Raw genomic sequence first — 21,370 nt, 5'->3', positions numbered from 1 at the left:
AGCTGTGCCGGTGGTTCCTAGTGGGGCCTGCAGGTCATCACTGCAGCGTTCCAGGTTTCGTCCTCGAGCTCGGCCACGTGAGGGTGAGGATGGAAGTTTATGCAGCCGTTCACCTGGGCGTGTCCCAGCCTGTCTGCTGTTCCCCCCAGGCACCCCGATGTGGCGGCCCAGGAGAGAGGAGTCAGGTATCTGCTGGAGAAGCAGCTCCCCAACGGCGACTGGCCCCAGGTACGCCGCTGGGCCAGAGAGCGCAAGGCCCCACTGACCCCGAGTTTGCACGGGCGTTATCACTGCTGCACCCTGCTGCGGCTTCTTGGGTGCTTTCGAGATTTGGGAGGCATTTGCTAGCAGAATTGGTGGCCAGTCTATGGCAGGTCACCGGGTCCTAAAGTCCTGAGCAGATTTTGCTGTTTGCAAATGATCTCTGGCTGGGGCAGGAGGGGGAGGGTGCAAAGCCAGAGGGAGGGCAGGCCCCTCCCCCTTCCCTCGGGGACAGCCCCTTGGCTCTGCCATTGCGCGGCCCCTCCCTGAGCTGGAGGGGCAGGAAGCCGCCCCCACCTCTCCCTGCAGGGTAGGGGTCGTGAGGTTGCGTGAGGCTGACTGTCCTCTCTTGGATGAGGCTGGCGTGGGGGTGTGTGGCCCTGAGGGGCTGGTGACCCAGGTCAAGGGTTTGCTGGGGGGGGCTGTGATGCCCTGACTGACTCAGGGCTGCAGGGCCACCTGCTCACGGCTTTCTCGGGGTCTCACTTAGTTAGCGCCTACCAGGCCGACTCACCCAGGGCTGAGCTGTTGCGCTGCCTGCTGGAGCCTTTGTGTTTATTTCTGTGTCCTTTTAGGACAACATCTCTGGGGTCTTTAACAAGTCCTGTGCCATCTCCTACACGAGCTACAGGAACGTCTTTCCCATCTGGACCCTCGGCCGCTTCGCCCACCTGCATCCCGAGAGCACGCTCGCCGGCCACCCCTGAGGGCGCGTCTGGCTGGCGGTGGGGCCGGTGGGGCTGAGCGGTGGCATCACTCAGGTTCCAGGCGAGGCTGAGGTGTCTTGGCCAGGTGGGGGGACCCTCTGTGACCCTGCCTCGGGCTCCAGCCCCCATCCCCCACCTCTGCAGGTGGAGGGGACCAGGCCCAAGGCAGGTGGGCAGGGTGGGTGGCTGCTTTAGACACTTGGCTTTCAGCACAGGGTTAGTTCTGAGAATAGCTTGTCTGGCTTGGGAGAGGACAGGAACAAGGTGAGCCATGACCCTTGAGGACACACACACCTTCCAGGGCATCTCAGCACAGTCCTCCGCAGGGGGTGGGGCCAGGGGGGGCTTTTCTGACCCGTAACTGAGTTCTGGGAGAGGAACAGCTGCCTCGTGCGGTTCCCACCCGGGTCTGCCGGGCACGTCTGGGCCGGCTCAGGCCTGGGCTGGCTGCTGCTCTCCTCTGTCTGCCGGGCTGAGGACGTGGGTGAGGCCACGGTGGCGGTGGGGACAGTGGCTGCTGTGAGCAGTGCGGGCCATGGGGGCCTCCCTGGGCGTCCCGAGGCTGCAGTGGGAGCCGAGCGTGGCCCAGGCCTGCCCCGGGTGGCAGCTGGCCGGTGTGGCGTCGTGGCTCAGCGGGTTTGTGGGCACCGGCATCCCGACTCCCAGGGGTTGTAGTCACCTGTTGAGACAGACGTGCCCAGGTGCCCGAGCATCGCAAGGGTTGAGGGGTCAACCGTCCTGGGGGTTACCACCGTGGGGCACTGCTGTGTGCCGGGGCAGCCTGTCACGTACCACACAGGTGTGGCAATGCCCAGGCACCAAGGCTGCCGTCAGCCTCGTGTTCCCGCAGGTGCTCTGGGCTGGGCAAGGGCCGGGTTCCGGCGACGAGGCCTCTCAGGGTACATTTCTGAGCTCCTTCTGGCTTCTAACCCTGTCTGGCCTGGCCCGTGTGGACACAAGGCTCAGGATGGAAAATTCAGGTCCTGACTTGGCCTTTGACCGGCACGGACGGCCAGCTCCTGTGCTCAGGGCCAGCCCGAGATTGCTGCTGTCCTCTTGTGGCCGTGGTGAGGGGTCGCTGGGAGCTGTGACGGGAACAAGACCCAGGCCTGGCGCTAGCCCTGCTTCCCTGCCAGGGCACGGCCCGCGGCCTCCCAGCCTGCTGTCCCCGTCCTTGCCGCCTCCTGGACAGCTGGCAGCCCCGGCGTCTCTGCCCTGGCCCATGTCCTTCCCCAGACGGCATTCCCCGCCCGAACCCCCTAGGGCCAGCCCTGTGCCTCAGCGCGGGTCCAGGGCTCTCACCGAGACCTCGTGCCACCTGCCCTCCTCCTGCGCAGCTCTCGCGCCCCCACCCACTGTGCTGTCACCAGCTCCCTGGGCTGTCCTGCCTCGGGGCTGTGGCTTGAGTGGTTTCCTCTGCTGACCTCTCACCCTCCTGCCCCAGGGTGGCCTCCTGCCCCCTCGGAGCCCTGCAGGGCCTGGGCAGGCTGTGCTCCTGGGTGGGGCTTTAGCGGGGCCTGTCGAGGGCCAGCGCTTCCGCAGACATCTGAAAACTGGGGTCCATTTGGCTGAGAATGTGTCGGGGCCCTTGGAAGCTGCCGGGTCTGCGCATGCCCTTCTCAGCCCGCAAGTTCTCCCCAGCTAGGGCAGCGGCAGGGCGACGGTGGCTGTCAGAGTCTTCCCTGAGTGAGAGCTGCTGTCCCCGGGACTCCCAGCCACAGCCAGGTCACTGGCCAGCTGTCCAGAATCCACCTTTATACTGAAAATGTTACTGAAAGTCACTAATTGACCAGCTGCCTTAATAAACAGACAGTGATTCCTAGACAGAAGTGTGTCTGCTTGTGTTTGTCTTGTGCGGGGTCTGCTGGGGCTGGCCCCGGACCACCACGTGGGCCGAGCCGGGAGCCCGGCCTGGTCTCGGGGGCAGCGGCTGCCTGAGGGTGAGCAGCTGGGTCTCCGTCAGCTGAGGAGATATGTGTGTGTAGTGTGAGAGAAAACAGTGTGTGCTATTATAGTGTTTGTGTGTTAAGTGCCATGAAAATATCCAGAAACAAAAAGAAGTGTTAAACAGCGACACCTGTCAACACGAAGAACTTTCACTGCATCATTTTCCTCCAGGTGCCACTGTGACCTGCCGTCTCCTCTTCCATCACGCGCCACAGGGTTTCTGGTCTGTCCCCGCCTGTCTTCTCATTTATAAACCACATTCTTGTTCAATTCCTTGTGTCAAAGGAGTGCGTTTTCTGTTCCACGAAGAGGACTTTTGTCACAGTTGGGGCGTGATGCGGAGGCGTGACCTGCCCGGCCTGGCCCCTTCCCCGCCTGGCCCTGGCAGAGGGGCTGGCTGAGTGGCCGCCCCGGGGGAGACGTCTGCCTCAGCACGACTGGAAGCAGATTCCGCGTCCTTTAAAGATTCTTGAATCCAAATTATCTTACTTCTGTTTGTCAGGAACAGATTTTGAATATTCTGGAAGTTTTTCTCTGCAACTGTATTAAGGTTTTCTTTATTTACTATGATATAAACTTCAGATCCTTGGTATTTTGGTATTAATATCAAAGTAGTCTTTAGGACAAGGAATAGTACTAGAAATAAGTAAAGGGACATTTACCAACGACAAGAGGGTCGCTTTATCAAGACTTAACAATCCTACACACTTACGTACTTGGTAGCAGCTTCAGAACACGTGGAACAAAGCTGCGGGACTGAGGGGAATGAGACGAACACGCAGTCGCACAGCTGACGGTCACGAGATCTGTGAGGACGCGGATCTGGACACGAGCTGTTGGCATGTGTAGGACACGTCACCTCGCGGTGGTGAAGCTGCGTTCCCTGCACATGGGCCACGTCACCATACATACGTGTGCTGCATCATGAGAAGACCCTCAGGAGATGGAAAAGGACGCGCGGAGTGGGGTCTGACCACAGTGAAATGGAATCAGAGTCACAACGAGAGACTTGCAACGTTCCGAATCGCCTGTGGTCCCAGCTTAGAGCCTGGAGAGCAGCGCTGGGGACTTTCGCTGCCGACCCCGAGCTTGACCTCGACGCCGTCACGGTGGGGACGCTGCAGTGGCGGAACAGTGGTGGACAGCAGGTCAGTGGGACAGAACAGGGGGCCCGGGGAGCCCCCACACACACAGCTGCGCTTTGGCGAAGGAGCAAAGGCAGCTCCACAGAGGAAGGACGGTCTTTTCAACGTGTGAAACCACCAAACGGCCACGTGTAGAAAAGCGGATCTAGACGCAGGCTTCACCCTTTACAAAGTTAACCGGGATCGCAGACCTAAATGTAAAATGCAAAACCATAGAACCCCTAGAACATTGTGTAGGAGAAAATCTAGGTCCCCGTGGGTTTGGTGACGACCGTTTAGATGTGACGCCACTGGTACCATCCGTGAAAGGAAACACTGGTAAGTTGGACTTAATCAAAATTGAAAATTTCTGCTCTGCAAAGGACGCTGTCAAGTGAATGAAAAGGCAAGTCAGAGACTGGGAGAAAATATCTGAAGAAACACATCTGCCAAGAGACTGTTACCGGAAAGGACTCTTAAAACTCCACAGTAAGAAAACAACCTGGTTAAAACGGGAGCCAAAGACCTTAACAGACCAAGGAAGATACACAGAAGGCAAATGAGTGTGTGAGAAGTCACTTGTCACCAGGGACAGGGCGCAAGCCAAAGCACTGGGTGCCCTACACCTGTCAGCATGGCCCCAGGGTAACCCGCGTAGCCGGGTCCCGCCTGGGATGCAGAATCGTGCAGCCACTTTGAAAGGCAGTTTGGCAGTTTCTTACGAAACTAGACGTGCTCTTACCGTAGGATCCAGCCATCTGCTTGGTATTCACCCAAAGGAGCTGGAAACTTACGCCCACACAGAAGCCTGTACGAGGATGTTTATAGCACTTGTATCCGCGATTGCCAAAACTTGGAAGCACCAGGATGTCCTTCAGTAGGTGCGTGGATAAACTGCGGCATGTCCGGACGGTGGAAGAGAAATGCGTGATCAAGCCGTGAGAAGACTTGGGGGAACCTTGGGTGCGTGTGACTGAGCCGGAGAAGCCCGTCTGAAAGGCCGCATGCTTGTGACTCCAGCTGCACCACATTCCGGAAAAGGCAGACACTAGAAAGTGCGGCGGTTGTCAGGGTGGGCGCGGAGGGTTCTCGGGGCGGTGCCGCTGCTCTGTGTGACGCTGCAGTGGCCGGTGCGTGTCATTGCACATTTGCCCAAACCCACAGAACACGCAACACCAGGTGTGAGCCCTGATGCGAACCACGGAGTCCGGGTGACGGTGACACGTCAGTGTGGGGTCCCCAGTTCTCACAAGTGTCCCTCCGTGGGGCATGTTGGTGATGGGGAAGGCGGTGCATTTTGGGGGGGCTCTCTTCCTCTCAACCCTGCTGTGAACCTAATACTGTTCTCAAAATAAAGTCTTTAAATGAGAAGGCTGAAAGCACAAGGGAAATTAGAAAATGTTTCCAGCCGAGTGACAATAAAAATGTGACATGAAGATTCGTGGGATGTAGCTAAGCAAGCTGTCAGTCAGTGAGAAGGGTTTAAAGTCAGGGGTCTGAGCTTCCGTCTTAAGAAGCTTAAACCACAGTAAGTGGAAGGAAGGAAATAGAAGAGCAGGAATCAAATGCAATAAAACACAAAACATAACCGAGTAAATCAATGAACCCGAAAGGCGGTGCTTTGAAAAGATTGATGAGCCTGTAGTTTGAGCAAGTGTGAAAGGAAACAGCCTGTATCAGGAATAAAAAGCTACATCACTGGGGACCCGCACGCTGCGTCCAGCCTGCTCTGCAGAGCCCCGCCTGTCCCGCCTCTGTGTGTCCCACGGGGCAGCCTGCGCACACGGCTTCTCCACGTCCGTTTCTGGTTCCCTGTCTGGGAAACCTTTGTCCTCGGAGGGTGAGACTGCAGAGGGCACAACAAGGGAGTGTCTAGAATTAATGCCATCATTCCACCACCTGCAGGAAATGGACAAATTCCCTGAAAGACCATCGTTATCAAAATGGACAGGAGAAAAAAATAGAAAATTTAAGCAGCCTTATATCTAAGAAAATGAATTAGAATTTAAACCTTTCCCAGGAGAAATCCAGGCCCAGATGGGTTCGCTGGCGAATTCTATCAAACATTTAAGAAAGAAGCAACAATCGAACACACGTACCCAGGAGGTAGAGTGGGAACCCTCGTCAGCTCGCTTTGTAAGGCCGTGTGGCCAAACCAGACCCAGACACTGCAAGGGCAGGAGACTCAGGCCAGTCCCCCGTGGACACGGCAACGCTTAACAGTGTTAACAAGCAGGATCCGCCGTGCGGTGGCAGGTGGGGCCTGGGGGCAGCCTGTCCCAGCCCTGGCGGGTGCATGGCTGAAAGGGATGTGGCATCGAGGAGGTTCCTGGAGTGGGAAGAAGACAGCATGTTAAATACGATGGCAGGAGCCGGAGCTGGGGGACAGCAGCTCAAGTCCCCACTGGCCTTAGGGGTGCCCAGGCCTGCTGTCCAGGCAGCCCCCGCACACCCTGCCTCAGTGGGCGCTGAGTGCCGCCGCCCTGACCTGAGGACGGAGCCCGCGGGTCTGGCTACGAGGCCGGGCTCAGGCTCCGGAAGGGACGTCTGGGGTTTAGAAATCCCCCTTCTCCACAAAGCCTGACTCTCCTTGAAGCGACAGCGCACTAGCTAGCTTGGCCGTCGGGGCCCCTCCACTGCCCGCCCCGAGCCCCCAGCGCCTCTGCTGCGGAGGGGGAGCCCCAGCCACGGGCTGAGGGGGAAGACCCGTGTTTGCTGCATCCCCCTCCCACGAGGAAGGGGAGGAGACGCCTGGCTGCCTCTTGGCTGCTGGCAGAACAAGAGCTACGAGTGGAGGGGCCAGGCTGAGTGTGTTTACTTTCCCAAGTAGTTGTGGAGTCTGGGAGTCGGACGGTTTCACAGTGGCCTTGCTGGCCAAGGGCTGGCACCGCCCAAGCGGGACCACGGCAGGTCTGCGCCTGATTGGTCCAGAGGCCCTCGGTCAGGGCCAGGTAGTGATGTGCGGTTAGCGGTGGTCGGCGTCTGAGACCCTCAGTGCTCGTGGTCCTTGTGGGGGACACGGATATGCTGCCCAGGCCCCTCCGGAGGGGATGTGGCCAGCAGGTGGCCTCTGACTGCCCCTCGCTGCCCCCTCCTTCCTCAGGTGTGGGACCAGGGGCCCTAATAAACATCGGCACCAGATACCACCCGGTGCCGGGCACACGGCTGGCCCACCTCCTGCCTCTGCCAGCCCACCGAGCCAGGGCGCCCTGGGTCTGCTGCCCGGTAGGCAGCCCCCGCCCCTGCCACTCGGGGTGAGGGCAGGGTCCCCACTGTTCGGGCTGCTCCTGAGTGGCCTCCTCGGCCCTCAGGGTCCGTCTCATGGTGTTTGAGGTCCCTGTTCTGTGGGCCCCCAGTTTCTCCACCGTCCCCAGGGCCAGGCCTGGTCCATGCTGGCTCCCGGGGACGTCTGGGGTCTGGGGGAGGGGAGGGGGACACTGGTCCCAGGGGAGGTCTGGGGGGAGGGGAGAGGGAACACTGGTCCCAGGGGAAGTCTGGGGGGAGGGGAGGGGGACACTGGTCCCAGGGGAGGTCGGGGGGGAGGGGAGAGGGGACACTGGTCCCAGGGGAAGTCTGGGGGGATGGGGGATGGGGAGGGGAGAGGAGGGGGGAGATGCCACCAGGGTGGCGCCGTCTCTTTAAGGGCAGCGACATCACAAGGTGCGGAAGGCGCTGGAACTCTGAGCGGCTGCACCTGTGGAGTGTGTGGGCTGGGACCCCCTCCGTGGGCCGCAGGTGGGCGCCAGGGACAGCATGGCGGAGTGCAGCGAGCTGATGAGCCGGCTGCTGAGCGAGAACGCGGACCTGAAGAAGCAGGTGCGGCTGCTCAAGGAGAACCAGATGCTGAAGCGGCTGCTCAGCGAGAGCTGCCAGGAGAGCTGCGGCCGCCGCGACCTGCTGCTCCCCAAGGCGCCCGCGTACCCCGAGGCCTGCTCCCCGGGGACTGCAGGTGAGCCCGGCAGCGGACGGGGGTCCCGGGAGGCCGCACCCCCGAGAGGAGGTGCAGGATGGCAGGGCCCGCACCCTTCCGCACCCTCAGGTCTGAGTAAGCCAAGACCACGCTGCCCCTTCTGCTGCGTGTCCTCAGGTAAGGCCGCTGCCCTCTGGGCCACCAGGGCCATACTGGCCAGTGGGAGGCGTGCGGGGTTGGCCACCGTCCCAGAAGGGCTCCCACGGGGGCTTAAGAGGAAACCGCAAAGTCTGGCGGAACCTGGTCGGGGGCAGCTGACCGCGCCCGTCTCCCGCCTGCGGTGGGCACGGGAGCTTCGCCCTGCTGTGCCGCGTCGGCTCACGCCACCTTCCGGAGCCAGCCTGGCGCGAGGGTGCCCAGCCCAGAGGGAGGGCCCTGCCGAGTCGCGGTGGGGGGTCCTGTCCCTGGGAGGGCAGTGTGGGGCCACGATCCCGCTGTCCACAGCGGTGACTGCAGCGCACCGTGGGCGGAGGTTTCATCACTTTCTGCAGAAGTGGCTGGTTCTGTTTTAAGGGTTTTGTGGAACAATCCCTTCCCACGCGTGCGATTTGGGTGTGGTTCATGGGGTGACCCTCGGAGGTGGAGCCTCACCTCGCCAGTGCCGCGTACCTTGCTGTCCGCAAGCGCAGTCCTTGGCCTGGCCTCTGTCCACCCCCACGGGCCACACCAGGGGGCTCTGCCACCTGCCAGGCCTGGCGAGGTCACTTCCTGCAGTCCACCTTGGACACCCCCTACCGCCCTCGGAAACTCACCTCTGAGCAGGCATAGCGCGTGGGAGCCGCACGCTCCCCCCACCCACTGCAGCTGGTCCACGGGGCCCTGCGAGGAACACGTGAGCACAAAGCCCAAGAGCGCTGGTGTCCCCGGGTGCAAGGGGTCCGTCCTGCCATCGCTGCACCTCGGTCTCCAGGGGCGCTTGATGAGGGGTCTGTGCGGACAGGGGCTCCTTGCAGAGAGCGAGCGGGGGCCAGCGCCTGGCCAGGAGGGCACAGACTGTGCCGCCGACACATGTGGCTGAAGGACCCAGCGTCCACAGCGCCCAGCCGGCGGGAGCCCGAGGTCCTGCGTCCCCCCAGCCACTGAGCCCCCCTCGCTGGCCACTGGCTGTTTGCTGCAGGGACTGGTGCTCGTGGCGCTGGGCCGCGCGAGTGAGTGTTGGTGCTGGGCTCACCGGCGCTCTGGAGGCCGTTGTTGTCCAGTCCTGCCGGCACACGCGGCTGCCAGGGGGCGCGTGGCCTGTGCTGCCCCTTGTCCTCGCCCAGGAGTTGTGTTGCACCCGGCTGGGCCGCAGGGCTCGGAGCTGACCGTGTGGTGGCCGGGACAGAGCGCTGGGGCCTCCCTTACTCAGGCCGTGCCGTCCCTAGAGGGGCCCGGGTCTCTGTGACTGTGGCCAGTGCCCCTGCCCTCGGCCCCCCGGCAAGCCCAGGCCTTGTGGGACTCTGTCTCGGGGGAGCCCCAGCCCGAGGCCACCGCGCCTCCGGCAGAGCCTTGTGGCCCCAGCTCAGGGCGGGCCCAGCGCACAGCCATTGCCAGGGAGGGCCCGGCCAGGGCCACCCTCTGAGCTCTGCAGCCCTGCTTGGGCCCTCCCTCTCCCTTCTGGGCCTGAGCCCAGAGTGCTGGGGGATGTGCCCGGCCCGGGACGCTGCATTCAGCCTGGCCCCGGCCCTCAGCAGGCGCACTGTGGCCTGCGGGGCTGGAGTTTGAGCTCACGCGGTGAAACAAGTTCACGAGGAGCAGGAGCCAAGGCACCGCCACGTTCCCGTGTCCCCAGGAGACCCTTAGAGCTGTGCTCAGAGCAGGGTGTGCGCTTTAAAAACCTGTTTTTTTGCTTATTCAGTAACGTGCTCATGGTTGAAGTTAAAGTTCTTTATCCCTCTGAGGTAAATAACCCTGCAAAAAGTGTTTATTTGTTTTTTTTTTTTAAATTTAGGGTTATTTCCTTTGGATTTATTTTTCTAAAAGTGGAATCATTGATTTAGAAGGAAGGGATACATTTTTTAAATACATTTTTTTCAATGGCATTGTTACCTCTTTATCCTTTTAAATATCGTTAATGGTTTCATACATTGCAGTTATATTAAGCTGTTTTCTTTTTTTTTTTTGGGAGAGATGGGGTCTCACTATGTTGCCCAGGCTGGTCTGAAACTCCCGCCTCAGCCTGCCGAGGTGCTGGGATTGTGGCGTGAGCCACCACGCCCGGCCTGTATGAGGCTGTCCTGGCTCCTGAGTCTGTTTCGCTGTTTCCCACATGTATATCCTTCACATTGATCAATCAGGTGTAAGTTTGACAAGGTAACATTCTTGGTGCATTTCATGTTATTTGTCCCCATTGTGGACGAGCTGTCTTGCCAGGGTGTCCTCAGAACGGTCAGTGTCACCGTGCAGGAGGCTGCAGATTTGCGAATATCCACCCCGACCAGCCCCTCCCTGAGGATTGTTACTCCACTGAGGTTTCCGGTTCACCCTCTGGCGTTTCCGAAGTCTACGCTGGCAGTATTTACAAATGGCCGTTTTAAATGAGGTGCCAGCACGAATCCATCTTTGCCCTTCGTGACCTCTCACCTTGACTCTCGGGGCCTCCTCGGGACGGAGGGGGAGGCCCCGCACCCCCTGCTCCTGGCGGGGGGCTTGACCAACGGCCCCGTCTCCCAGGGGTAGAGGGGGCACTGGCTGGCGCCAGGGAACAGTCCTTTCAGCTCATAAATGTTAAAGACCAAAAAAGATTGAGAAATGGCTCATTTGTTCAGTTTTTGTGACCCTGTCTCGGTGTCGGGAGTGGTGCCCTCAGCTTTTCCCCGCGGCCTGTCTGTGGGGACCGGTCACCATGCAGCCACCGGGCTCTGCCCCTCACTGTCTGCTCCTGACCCCTGTTTGGACGCGTTTCGTGCCATTATTCCTGGATTCTGTGTTTACATGCGCCTGGCTACGGTTTTCTTTCTGGGGTTGTCTTTGTGGGCATTTGATACCAGAGTCGTGACCAAGTTTGAACCTTAACTGAGCATCTTTTAATTTTTTCCAGGCTTCCGACCTTGTTTTTGCGATGCAGGGGTGAGGAATTGCTGGGAGCTTGACAGAGCTTGCCCCAGACCTCCAGGCCTGCAGCCCTTTGGGGATAATTGTTTTATAACTTTTAGAGTTTTAATTTAGGTTTTCTACTTCTTAAGTCATTTAAAAGCAATTTGTGTGGCCGGGCACGGTGGCTCACGCCTGTAATCCTAGCCCTCTGGGAGGCCGAGGCAGGTGGATCGCTCGAGGTCAGGAGTTCGAGATCAGCCTGAGTGAGACCTCGTCTCTACTAAAACTAGAAAGAAATTATCTGGCCAACTAAAAATATATATAGCAAAAAAAAATTAGCCGGGCATGGTGGCACATGCCTGTAGTCCCAGCTACTCGGGAGGCTGAGGCAGTAGGATCGCTTAAGCCCAGGAGTGTGAGGTTGCTGTGAGCTAGGCTGATGCCATGGCACTCACTCTAGCCTGGGCAACAAAGTGAGACTCTGTCTCAAAATAAATAAATAAATAAATAAAAGCAATTTGTGGCTGAGTGTGGTGGCTCATGCCTGTAGTCCCAGCACTTTGGGAGGCCTAGGAGGAGGATGGCTTGATGCCAGGATATTGAGACCAGCCTGGCCAACATAGCAAGACCCTGTCTCTAAAAAAAATTTAAAACATTAGCCGGGTGTGGTGATGTGTGCCTGTGGTCCAAGCTACTTGGGAGGCTGAGGCAGGAGAATCACTTGAGCCCAGGAGTTCAAGGTTATACTGAACTGCACTCCAGCCTGGGTGACAGAGCAAGAGCATATCTCTCTGAAAAGAAAAAGTAATTTTCCAGGAGATATGTTTTATTGAAATTTTAAATTAAGATACAGTTGTGCATAAAAAAGAATGTTAAGTCTCTGGGTGGGAGGCTGTGAAACCGGCGGGGCCTGGCTGGGTTCCCACGTGGGCGGGAGGCAGGCCACACACGCACAACTTTGCTTCTCTTGGACTTTTTTTCTCTTCGAAAACATTTCTGAGGCCAGATTCATTGGTTCTTTCATAGGCACATTTTAAGGTGTAATTTTTTGATAGAGCTCTTAACGCAATTTCTCAAATATGCGTGTGCTTTAGTGCTGAGAGAATAAACTCATGGGTAGAAAGGGATTTCATAAGCCATAAAAGAATGGATAAGTTAAATTTGACCAGGGATTAGGGAACTCCCACGTGACCTCATCAGCCTGGTTGGGAAGACCAAGTACTGGTGAGGTTATGGGAGCAGCAGCTGTGGGTGGGGACGGGACTTCCGCTGTCATTGGGGGAGGCAAAGAATGAGAAATGAGCACGCCCCTGAGCCCAGGTGTGGGCTGTGGAGGACGGGCACGTCCCTGGCCCAGGTGTGCGCTGTGGAGGACGAGCACGCCCCTGAGCCCAGGTGTGTGCTGTGGAGGAGGCCCACTGAGCACCCAAGAAGGCTGGTGTTACAGCTTTGCTTTTACAAAAAGCTGCAAATAGCCCGACATCCACCAATAGGGCAATGAATAAGGAGAGAGAGAGAGAGAGGGAGAGAGAGAGAGAGAGAGAGAGAGAGAGAGAGAGAGAGAGAGAGAGAGAGAGAGGGAGAGGGGGAGAGGGAGAGGGGGGGAGAGGGGGAGGGGGGGGAGGGGGGGGAGGGAGAGAGAGAGAGAGAGAGAGAGAGAGAGAGAGAGAGAGAGAGAACATGCACTCAAGTGTGTGCCAGGAAATGGCTAAACGAGCCAGGTAGCTACCAGATGACCCAGCAGGGGCAAACTGTGACGAGATGATGCCACAGCACGAAGTTCTGTGCAGGGTGAAACATACAGGGTGACACCATTTGTATGAAACTAAAGGCACTCACAGAGGCCACTCCGTAGCGGGGTTGCGCAGGTGGGCGGGAGGCACGCGGTGGAGGTGCGCTGTGCCGTAGGCAGAGGCCGGGGCTCCCACGGGCAGGGCGGTTGCCTGCGGCCACTTCGCCCCCGTCCAGCACGTCCACTCGAGGCCGGGGGAAGGAAGAATGGCTCGGAAGCCAGGAAACCGCCAGCCGGCCTCAGAGCTTGGGGGTGGGCGCGTGAGGGGTCCCTAAGGTGTTCTCTGCCCAGCTCGGGATGTCTGAGCCTGACTTCTCGTCCCTTTCCTCCTGCCCCAGTTCCAGATTTCGGAAGGTTCACCAGTGTCCCCGAGGTGCCCGCCCAGCTGCAGACGTCCTCCCTGGAGGACCTGCTGTGCTCGCACGCCCCCCTCTCCAGCGAGGACGACAGCTCCCCGGGCTGCGCGGTCCCCTCCCAGGCGCCCTTCAAGGCCTTCCTCAGCCCCCAGGAGCTGCGTGCCCCCCGAGATGCCGACGGGCTGCTGTCCCCGCTCCTGAGCCCCTTGCAGAACTCGCTGGGTGACAAGACCCTGCTGGAGCCCCGGGGGACGGCGCGGCCTAAGAAGGTGTGCTTCTCAGAGAGCAGCCTGCCCACCGGGGACAGGCCCAGGAGGAGCTACTACCTCAGCGGTACGGCGGGCGCGGGGCGCTGGGGGCCAGCTTCTCCCCTCTGGCAACTCAGAGCGGACGGGGAGAGCCAGGCGGGAGGCCGGGGTCCAGGGCTGTCCTGTCCTAATCTTCTGCCCGTCTTTCTTTTAAAAAATTGGGTTGCTTGTTTTCTTCCTGTGGCGCTTTAAGGGTTCTTTATGTATGCTGGGTACAAGTCTTTTTTTGGGGTTTCTAGTCTATGGCTTTTCCATTTTCATAATAATGTTTTTTGATGAGCAAAACTGTTTAGCTTGCTGGAGTTTATTGATTTTTCTTTTGTATTTCATGCTTTTTATATTCAATTTAAGAAATCTTTGCCAAACCTAAGGTCGCAGAGATTCTCTGCTATGTATCTTTCTAGACATTTTACAGCTTTAGGTTTTGCATTTAGGTCTCTGAGCAACTCCAAGTTACTTTTTGTGTACGGTGGCATGCGGTTTGCATAGAGAGACCCACTTCTCACGCCAGAGCTTGAACAGATTGTCCCTTTCCGATTGATTGCCTGGACGCCTTTGCCAAAACTCCACTGTCCACATGTGTGTGAGTCTGTTTCCGGACTTTCCACATGGTTCCATTTACCTATGTTGAGTCCATGTGTGTGAGATTCCTGTAGCTTTATAATAAGACTATAAATCAGGTAATGTAAGTTCAACTTTGTCCTTTTTCAATGTTTTCCTGGCTATTTTAGGTCTTCTGCATTTCCATACAAATTTTAGAATTAGCTTGTCCATTTCTACAAACAAATCTTGCTGGGATTTTGATTGAGATTATCCTGGGCCTGTAGACCAGTTAATCAATTTTCAGAGAAATGATACCTTAGCAACATTGGCTCTTTTGATGAACACTATATGTATCTGTTTATTTAGGTCCTTAACAATTTTCTCAGCAACGTTTTACAGTTTTCTATGTATACATCTTAGTATTTCATGCATATATATATATATATATATATATATATTTTTTTTTTTTTTTTGAGACAAAGTCTTGCTCTGTCACCCAGGCTGGAGTGCAGTGACGTCATTGTAGCTCACAGCAGCCTCAAACTCCTGGGCTCAAGTGATCCTCCCGCCTCAGCTTCCTGAGTAGCTGGGACTACAGGCACCAGCACCACGCCTGGCTAGTTTTTCTGTTTTTAGCAGAGACGGGGTCTCGCTCTTGCTCAGGCTGGTCTCCAACTCCTGAGCTCAAGCAATCCTCCTGCCTTTGTCTCCCAGAGTGCTGGGATTACAGGCGTGAGTCACCGTGCCCGACTAGTATTTCATATTTTTGGTGCTGTAATGAATCATATTGTTTGTATCAGTATAAAATGCTGATGTTGTTTCTAGTATACAGCAACACAGCTGAGCTTTATGTATTTCCCCATGTGATGGTTAAGTTTATGTGTCAAGTTGACTGGGCCACAGGGCAGCCAGATACTGGGTCAAACGTTGTTGTGAGTGTGCTTGCGAGGGTGATTCTGTGCGAGGTTGACATTCACGTTGGTAGACTGAATAAAGCAGGTTGCCCTCCCCCTGTGCGTGGGGTCACCCCGTCAGTGGAGTGGCATTGACCCTCCCTCCAGCGGGAGAGAACTGCCGCCCGCCTGCCCAGGACCCTCCGCACGCCGGTGCTCCCGCTGGCCGACAGCAGCCCCCCGTGATCGTGGGAGCCGGTTCCCCGTGATCTCGTCACACACACACCTCCTGGTAGTTGTGTTTCTCTGGAGAAGCCTGACTAACACAGCCTTATAGCCTGAAACCTCACTAAACTAATTCATTTGTTCTAGTAGATTTTTTTGTAGATTTCTGAGGATTTTCCATATAGATGATTATGTTGTTTGTGAATGAAGACAAGTTTATTGTCCTTTCCAATTCGTATGCCTTTCCTTTCTTTTTCTTGTCTTATTGCGGGCTAGAAGCTCTAGAACAATGTTGAAAAGCAGTAGTGACAGTGGGCATCCTTGTCTTTTCCTGACGCAGGGAAGCTTTCAGTCCAGAACCATCCAGTGTGACGCTGGCTAAGGTTTCTGTGACGCCCTTCATCAGGCCGAGATGTTCCCTTTAAGTTCTGGTTTGTTTATTTGTCATGATGGATGTTGGATTTTATCACATGCTTTTTTTGCACCTATTGAGATGAGCATTTAGTTTTCATTTATAATCTGTTATTATGGTAAATCACATGGTTTGATTTTTGAGTGTTAAACTTATCTTCTATCCCTGGGATAAAAGCCATTTGGTCATGATGTAATACTATGGTACTTTTATGTACTGTTAGATTAAGTTTGCTAAAATTTTGTTAAGAATTTGAGCTACCTGTGAGGGATAACGTTCTGTAGTTTTCTTGTAATGTCATTTTCTAGTTTGGGTATCAGGTTAGTGTTGGCCTGAAGGAATGAAGTAGAAAGTATTTCCTGCTCTTTAATTATCTATAAGAAGTTTGTGTTGAATAGGTATTATTTATTCCTTAAATGTCTGGTAGAATTCAGCACTGAAAACACCTGAGCCTTGAATTTTCTCTTTCGGAATGTTTTCCCCCTCTACAAATTCCATTTCATTGCCGTGTTGACCAAAATCAAGGCTGCTGAGGCAGAAATAATTGGGTAAAGGTTCATTGGAAGCCAATGTGGGGATCGACCTGAGAAAACACCCCAACAAGTTTGGGGGTTTCCAGTCTGTCACAAGTTGGAATATCCAGGAGAAGGTGGGGGTCTCTTCACACCAAAGCTGTCCCTGCCTGTTGGAGGGCACCATGCGGAAGTGACGCTCGCTGGGTGCAGCTGGCAACGTGCGGGCTAAACGTCTGTGCAGGACGGCCAGTGAAACTGGCTCTGAGGTGGATCAGCATCCTTTTTGGTGTCGCAGGTCATGTGCTGATCAATGTGTCAGTAAGTTGAGGAACTCGTGGTAAGGCTATTTACTCAGGGACAGATGTCACCGTGAATCTCGAGACTTTCCCAGGGTGGGTTAATTTGAAAGCCTGTTTACTTTTAAACTGTCAAACGGGACCTGTAGGCTGTCAGACATAAGGCTATTCAAATCATTTATTTCTCCTGAGTGAACTTTGATAGTCTGTCTTTTAAAGAATTAGTCCATTTCACCTAAGTTGTCAAACTTATTGGCATAAAGTTATGCCTAATATTTCCTTATTATCCTTTTAACGTCTGTAGGGTCTGTGGTGTCATCTCCGATTTCTGACAGTGGAAATTTTTGTCTTCTTTCTTTTTCACCCTAAGTCTGGCTAGAGGTTTATCCATTGCATTGACTTTTTTATTTGAAGGATAGGCTTTTGGCTGGATCTTAGAGGGCCTGGGTTGGACTAGAAGTCATTTCAGGGATAGCACATTTCTTCTGCCTAATTTATGTTTTAGAGAGAGGGGGAGGGGGAAAGAGCTCAATTCCTGGTCAGAGAAACGCACGATGCCAGGGGAGCTTGCGCCCTGCTCATGCCCGTCTGCCCTGACGTGCCCCTTGGGGGCATCTGGCCCTCGTCCCCGACTCCTCGGGGCTCCCTGCGGCCTTGCCTCGTGGCTGGAAGAGACATGCACGAGAAAGCGTGAAACGCTGTTGAAGACCTAAATAAGGAAGACCCAAATAAATAGGAAAACTTCTTGCGTTCATGGATCAGAAGACTTTATGTTGTTCAATAATCAATAATTTTGATGCGGATCACATTTATTTTATAGCATCCCAGCTGGCTTCTTTGCAGAAATCCATGAGCTGAACCTTAAATTCACGCGGAAATACGAGGGGCCCAGAGTAGGCAAAACCACCTCGAAAGGAGAGCAGAGCGGCAGGGCTCACACTGCCCACTTGAGGAGCTTGCTGCAAACTCACGGTGGTCACGACGTGTGACGCTGCCGTAGGACAGAGGTCAGGCCTGTGGGACTGAACTGGGAGCCCAGAAACAGACCCACGCGTTTCTGGTTTGGACATGAGCACCAGGACCACCGACGGAGAGGAAACAATCTGTGCCAGTGGTGCCGGGACATCAGACATCCGCGTGCAGAAGAATGAACTTGGTCCTGGCTTCACACAACACACAAAAATCAACTGAAAATGGATCAAAGACCTAAGGTCCAACAGAGCTGAGATCATAAAACTCTTAGAAGAAAACAGGGGTACGTCTTCACAGCCCTGGATTTGGCAGTGGATTCTTAGATATGCACCAAAGAAAGGAGTAAACAACAAAGGGAAAATAGATTGGTTGGACTTTATCAGAAGTAAAAACTTTTGTGCTTCAAAGGACAGTATCAAGAGAAAAGTCAGCCCAGCGTGTGGGAGAAAATACTTGTAAATCAAGTGTTGACACCGACCGGCATCCAGAACGTGTGGAGCTCTGAGTGTCGCATGTGGGCTGCTGCCCGAGGGAGGGAAGAGATGTCCGCAGGTGACAGGGCCGGGGCTGGTCCCCAGTGGCGGATCTCACAAGCCCTCACCCAGCTGACAGTGTCGGGGTCTGGACCAGGGATTGTGTTTGGGAAAGTTCCAGGGGCTTTAGGAAAAGTCTTAGAACTGGGCCGTGAAGTATCTCCCGTAGGGATGAAAGAGCAGAGCTTGGATGGGTCCGCGGGGGCTCCCTCCTGGCCGGGCAGAGGCCTTGGGGCGGGGCGGGGGCACCTCCTGCAGCCATCCTGTGCTCCGTTCCGTGCCGACCTGGGCTGGGCCTGAGTCAGGTGGGGCCGGGGGCCGCGTGGCCCATCCCAGAGCCATCTTGTCAGCCGCGGCTTCGGGGCCTGGAGGGAGTTTTTACTGAATCTGGGCACTGTGACATCGCTCAGATCCAGACGCACCTTAATTTTCAAAGAGCTCGCAGCTTCGGAGCGCGTGGTGGGCGCAGCTCTTTGTGAATGACTCCAGTGGCCTCAGAGGCCATGCTGGGGAGTGGGGACTTGGAAGCAGGTTGAGGGGCTGTCAGAGTGTCTGAGCAATGTCACAGAAATGATCGAAAATGGAATCTTCTGCCACCCCAGCCATCCTCTCCACAGACGTAGGAAAGATTGCAACGGTTTTATTATTGAATAAACGTTAAATCAGCCCTCGACGCCCCGAGGTTGCCAAGACAGACTCTCACCTGCCCTTTCTCCCAGCCAGGCGGGCGCCTAGTCCAGGGCAGGTACCTCTGTGGCTTGCAGGGGTCACACCTCGAGCCGGGCACCAGGGCTGACTATCCTGGTGACAGGGGACAAGAAAACATGCCAGAGGCTCAGCAGCCTTTTAAAAAAGTTGACCCACATCCCAAGGGGGCAGAGAAAGGAGCTGCCTTACACGTTTCCCAAGGAAACATTCTAAGAACAGGGAGGAGGGAAAAGGTGATTTGCCCTTTGGCGCCAAAACGTTCTGTTTTCTCTGAGGTTTGTACTCACCCTGATGGCGGGGCTGGCGCAGGGGAGGGGCCCTGAAGGGGGCAGTGGGTCCTTTTCTTTAAAATGGGTCCTGGAGGGCGGCAGGTGCTGCTGCCCTGGCCTGGACCCGCCCCGACCTTGCCTGGGTCTCCCCGGCAGAGATCCAGAGCTTCGCGGGCACCGAGAAGGACGGGCGCATCGTCGGGGAGATCGCCTTCCAGCTGGACCGGCGTATCCTGGCCTACGTCTTCCCTGGCGTGACGCGGCTCTATGGCTTCACCGTGTCCAACATCCCAGAGAAGATCAAGCAGGTGCGCCCCTATGGCCCGGGACCCTCACTGTCTGGGGCAGGGGTCTGTGGCCTCACGACTAGGCACTCCCGAGGCTCCCGGCCCCAGGCCTCACAGTGCAGTGCCTGTGCTCAGTGCTTATGCTCAGGGCCTGTTCTCAGTGCCTGTGCTCAGTGCTTATGCTTGGTGTCTATTCTCGGTGCTTGTGCTTGGTGTCTGTGCTTGGTGCTTATGCTTGGTGCCTGTGCTCAGTGCTTATGCTTGGTGCCTGTGCTTGGTGCTTGTGCTCGGTGCCTGTGCTTGGTGCCTGTGCTTGGTACTTGTAAGGTGCCCAAGGCAGAGGCCCAACTGCTGTTCCTGACACTGTCTGTGCACACCTGGCTGGGTGGGATTCCCCCATCCAAGCTGTCAGGAAGACGGCTCTGCCCCTACCCTTGTCCACAGGGGGCCAGAGGCCACCCTGACCCTGGTGCCCCAGCCCCGTGGTGTCCCCGGAATTGCCTGCCACTGCAGTGGGGCCTCCGTCTCAGCCCCACAACCTGTGTGCTGTGCCCCAGGCCTCCCTCCCCGCCTCTGTGCCCTGTGACCCCTAACCTCTCTCTCTCCCACCCCTAGCACTGTCTCCCAACCTCTGTCCTCCCCACTGTGCGCTGTGACCCTAGACCTGCCCCTCGTTGTGGGCTGTGACCTCGGACCTACCCCTCGTTGTGCGCTGTGACCCTAGACCTGCCCCCCCTTGTGGGCTGTGACCCTAGACCTGCCCCTTGTGGGCTGTGACCCTAGACCTGACCCCCATTGTAGGCTGTGACCCTAGACCTGCCCCTCGTTGTGGGCTGTGACCTCGGACCTACCCCCCGTTGTGGGCTGTGACCCTAGACCTGCCCCTCGTTGTGGGCTGTGACCCTAGACCTGCCCCCCATTGTAGGCTGTGACCCTAGACCTGCCTCCATTGTGGGCTGTGACCTCGGACCTACCCCCCGTTGTGGGCTGTGACCCTAGACCTGCCCCTCGTTGTGGGCTGTGACCCTAGACCTGCCCCCCCTTGTGGGCTGTGACCCTACACCTGCCCCCCACCGTGGGCTGTGACCCCGGACCTGCCCCCATTGTGGGCTGTGACCCCGGACCTGCCTCCATTGTGGGCTGTGATCTCGGACCTGCCCCCATTGTGGGCTGTGACCCTACACCTGCCCCCCCCTTGTGGGCTGTGACCCTACACCTGCCCCCCACCATGGGCTGTGACCCTGGACCTGCCCCCCCCTTGTGGGCTGTGACCCCGGACCTGCCCCCCCTTGTGGGCTGTGACCCCGGACCTGCCTCCATTGTGGGCTGTGATCTCAGACCTGCCCCCATTGTGGGCTGTGACCCCGGACCTGCCCCCCATTGTGGGCTGTGACCCTAGACCTGCCCCTCATTGTGGGCTGTGACCCCGGACCTGCCCCTCATTGTGGGCTGTGACCCCGGACCTGCCCCTCATTGTGGGCTGTGACCCCGGACCTGCCCCCCATTGTGGGCTGTGACCCCGGACCTGCCCCCATTATGGGCTGTGACCCCGGACCTCCCCACTGTGCGCTGTGTCTCCAGACCTCCATCAAGTCCCTGGACGGCTCCGTGGACGAGAAGAAGCTGCGCGAGCTGACCCACCGCTACCTGACGCTCACCGCACGGCTGGAGAAGCTGGGCTACAGCCGCGACGTGCACCCGGTGTTCAGCGAGTTCCTCATCAACACCTACGGCATCCTGAAGCAGCGGCCCGACCTGCGCGCCAACCCGCTGCACAGCAGCCCGGCCGCGCTGCGCAAGCTGGTCATCGACGTCGTGCCCCCCAAGTTCCTGGGCGACTCGCTGCTGCTGCTCAACTGCCTGTGCGAGCTCTCCAAGGAGGACAGCAAGCCGCTCTTCGCCTGGTGAGCCCGCCGGCGCCCGCCGCCTTTGCTGCAATAAACGTGTTTGTTCCAACCTGGGGGCCAACGTGCCTCCTGCGCGTCCCCCGAGGGGGAAGGGCCGCCCGGCCGCGCCGACGGCGCCTGGGAGCGGGCGCCCCCGCGGACCCGGCAGCCGGTGCCCCGCAGCCCGCGCCGCCCGCACCGCGGCACTTGTTGCACTTTATTAAAATCATCTGTTTACCTGCTGCCGTTCCCTCTGGCTCTTTGAGGGCGTGGACAGCGCCTGGGGCCCGCTCGGCCTGCAGGAGGCGCCAGCCGGGCCGAGGCTGTGGAGACGCCCGGAGTGCGGGGCGG

General features: G+C 57.1%; 2 protein-coding genes across 3 annotated transcripts in view; both read left to right on the top strand.

The window, feature by feature from the left end:
• LSS (lanosterol synthase) overlaps positions 1-2,792 on the top strand; it is a 29,376-nt gene extending 26,584 nt beyond the window's left edge. The window contains exons 21-22 of one of the 2 annotated variants that reach the window (XM_045540859.1): positions 150-228; positions 837-2,792. In XM_045540859.1, the coding sequence (XP_045396815.1) occupies positions 150-228; positions 837-968 (211 nt within the window). In that variant the 3' untranslated portion in view covers positions 969-2,792. The remainder of the gene's footprint in view (positions 1-149; positions 229-836) is intronic. The other variant, XM_045540860.1, reaches the window with a different exon arrangement.
• A 4,957-nt stretch (positions 2,793-7,749) lies between these two features.
• On the top strand, positions 7,750-21,260 carry SPATC1L (spermatogenesis and centriole associated 1 like). Its single transcript, XM_045540858.1, has 4 exons — positions 7,750-7,988; positions 13,155-13,505; positions 19,003-19,154; positions 20,715-21,260. Exons 1-4 carry the CDS (start codon positions 7,793-7,795, stop codon positions 21,039-21,041), a joined length of 1,026 nt encoding a protein of 341 aa, XP_045396814.1. The 5' UTR covers positions 7,750-7,792; the 3' UTR covers positions 21,042-21,260.
• Positions 21,261-21,370: the final 110 nt, after the last annotated feature.

The sequence above is a fragment of the Lemur catta genome, chromosome 1 (assembly GCF_020740605.2).
Source record: "Lemur catta isolate mLemCat1 chromosome 1, mLemCat1.pri, whole genome shotgun sequence".
Lineage (NCBI taxonomy): Eukaryota > Metazoa > Chordata > Mammalia > Primates > Lemuridae > Lemur > Lemur catta.
Note: the sequence above shows the minus strand (reverse complement) of the source record. Positions and strands in the feature narration are given on the sequence as shown.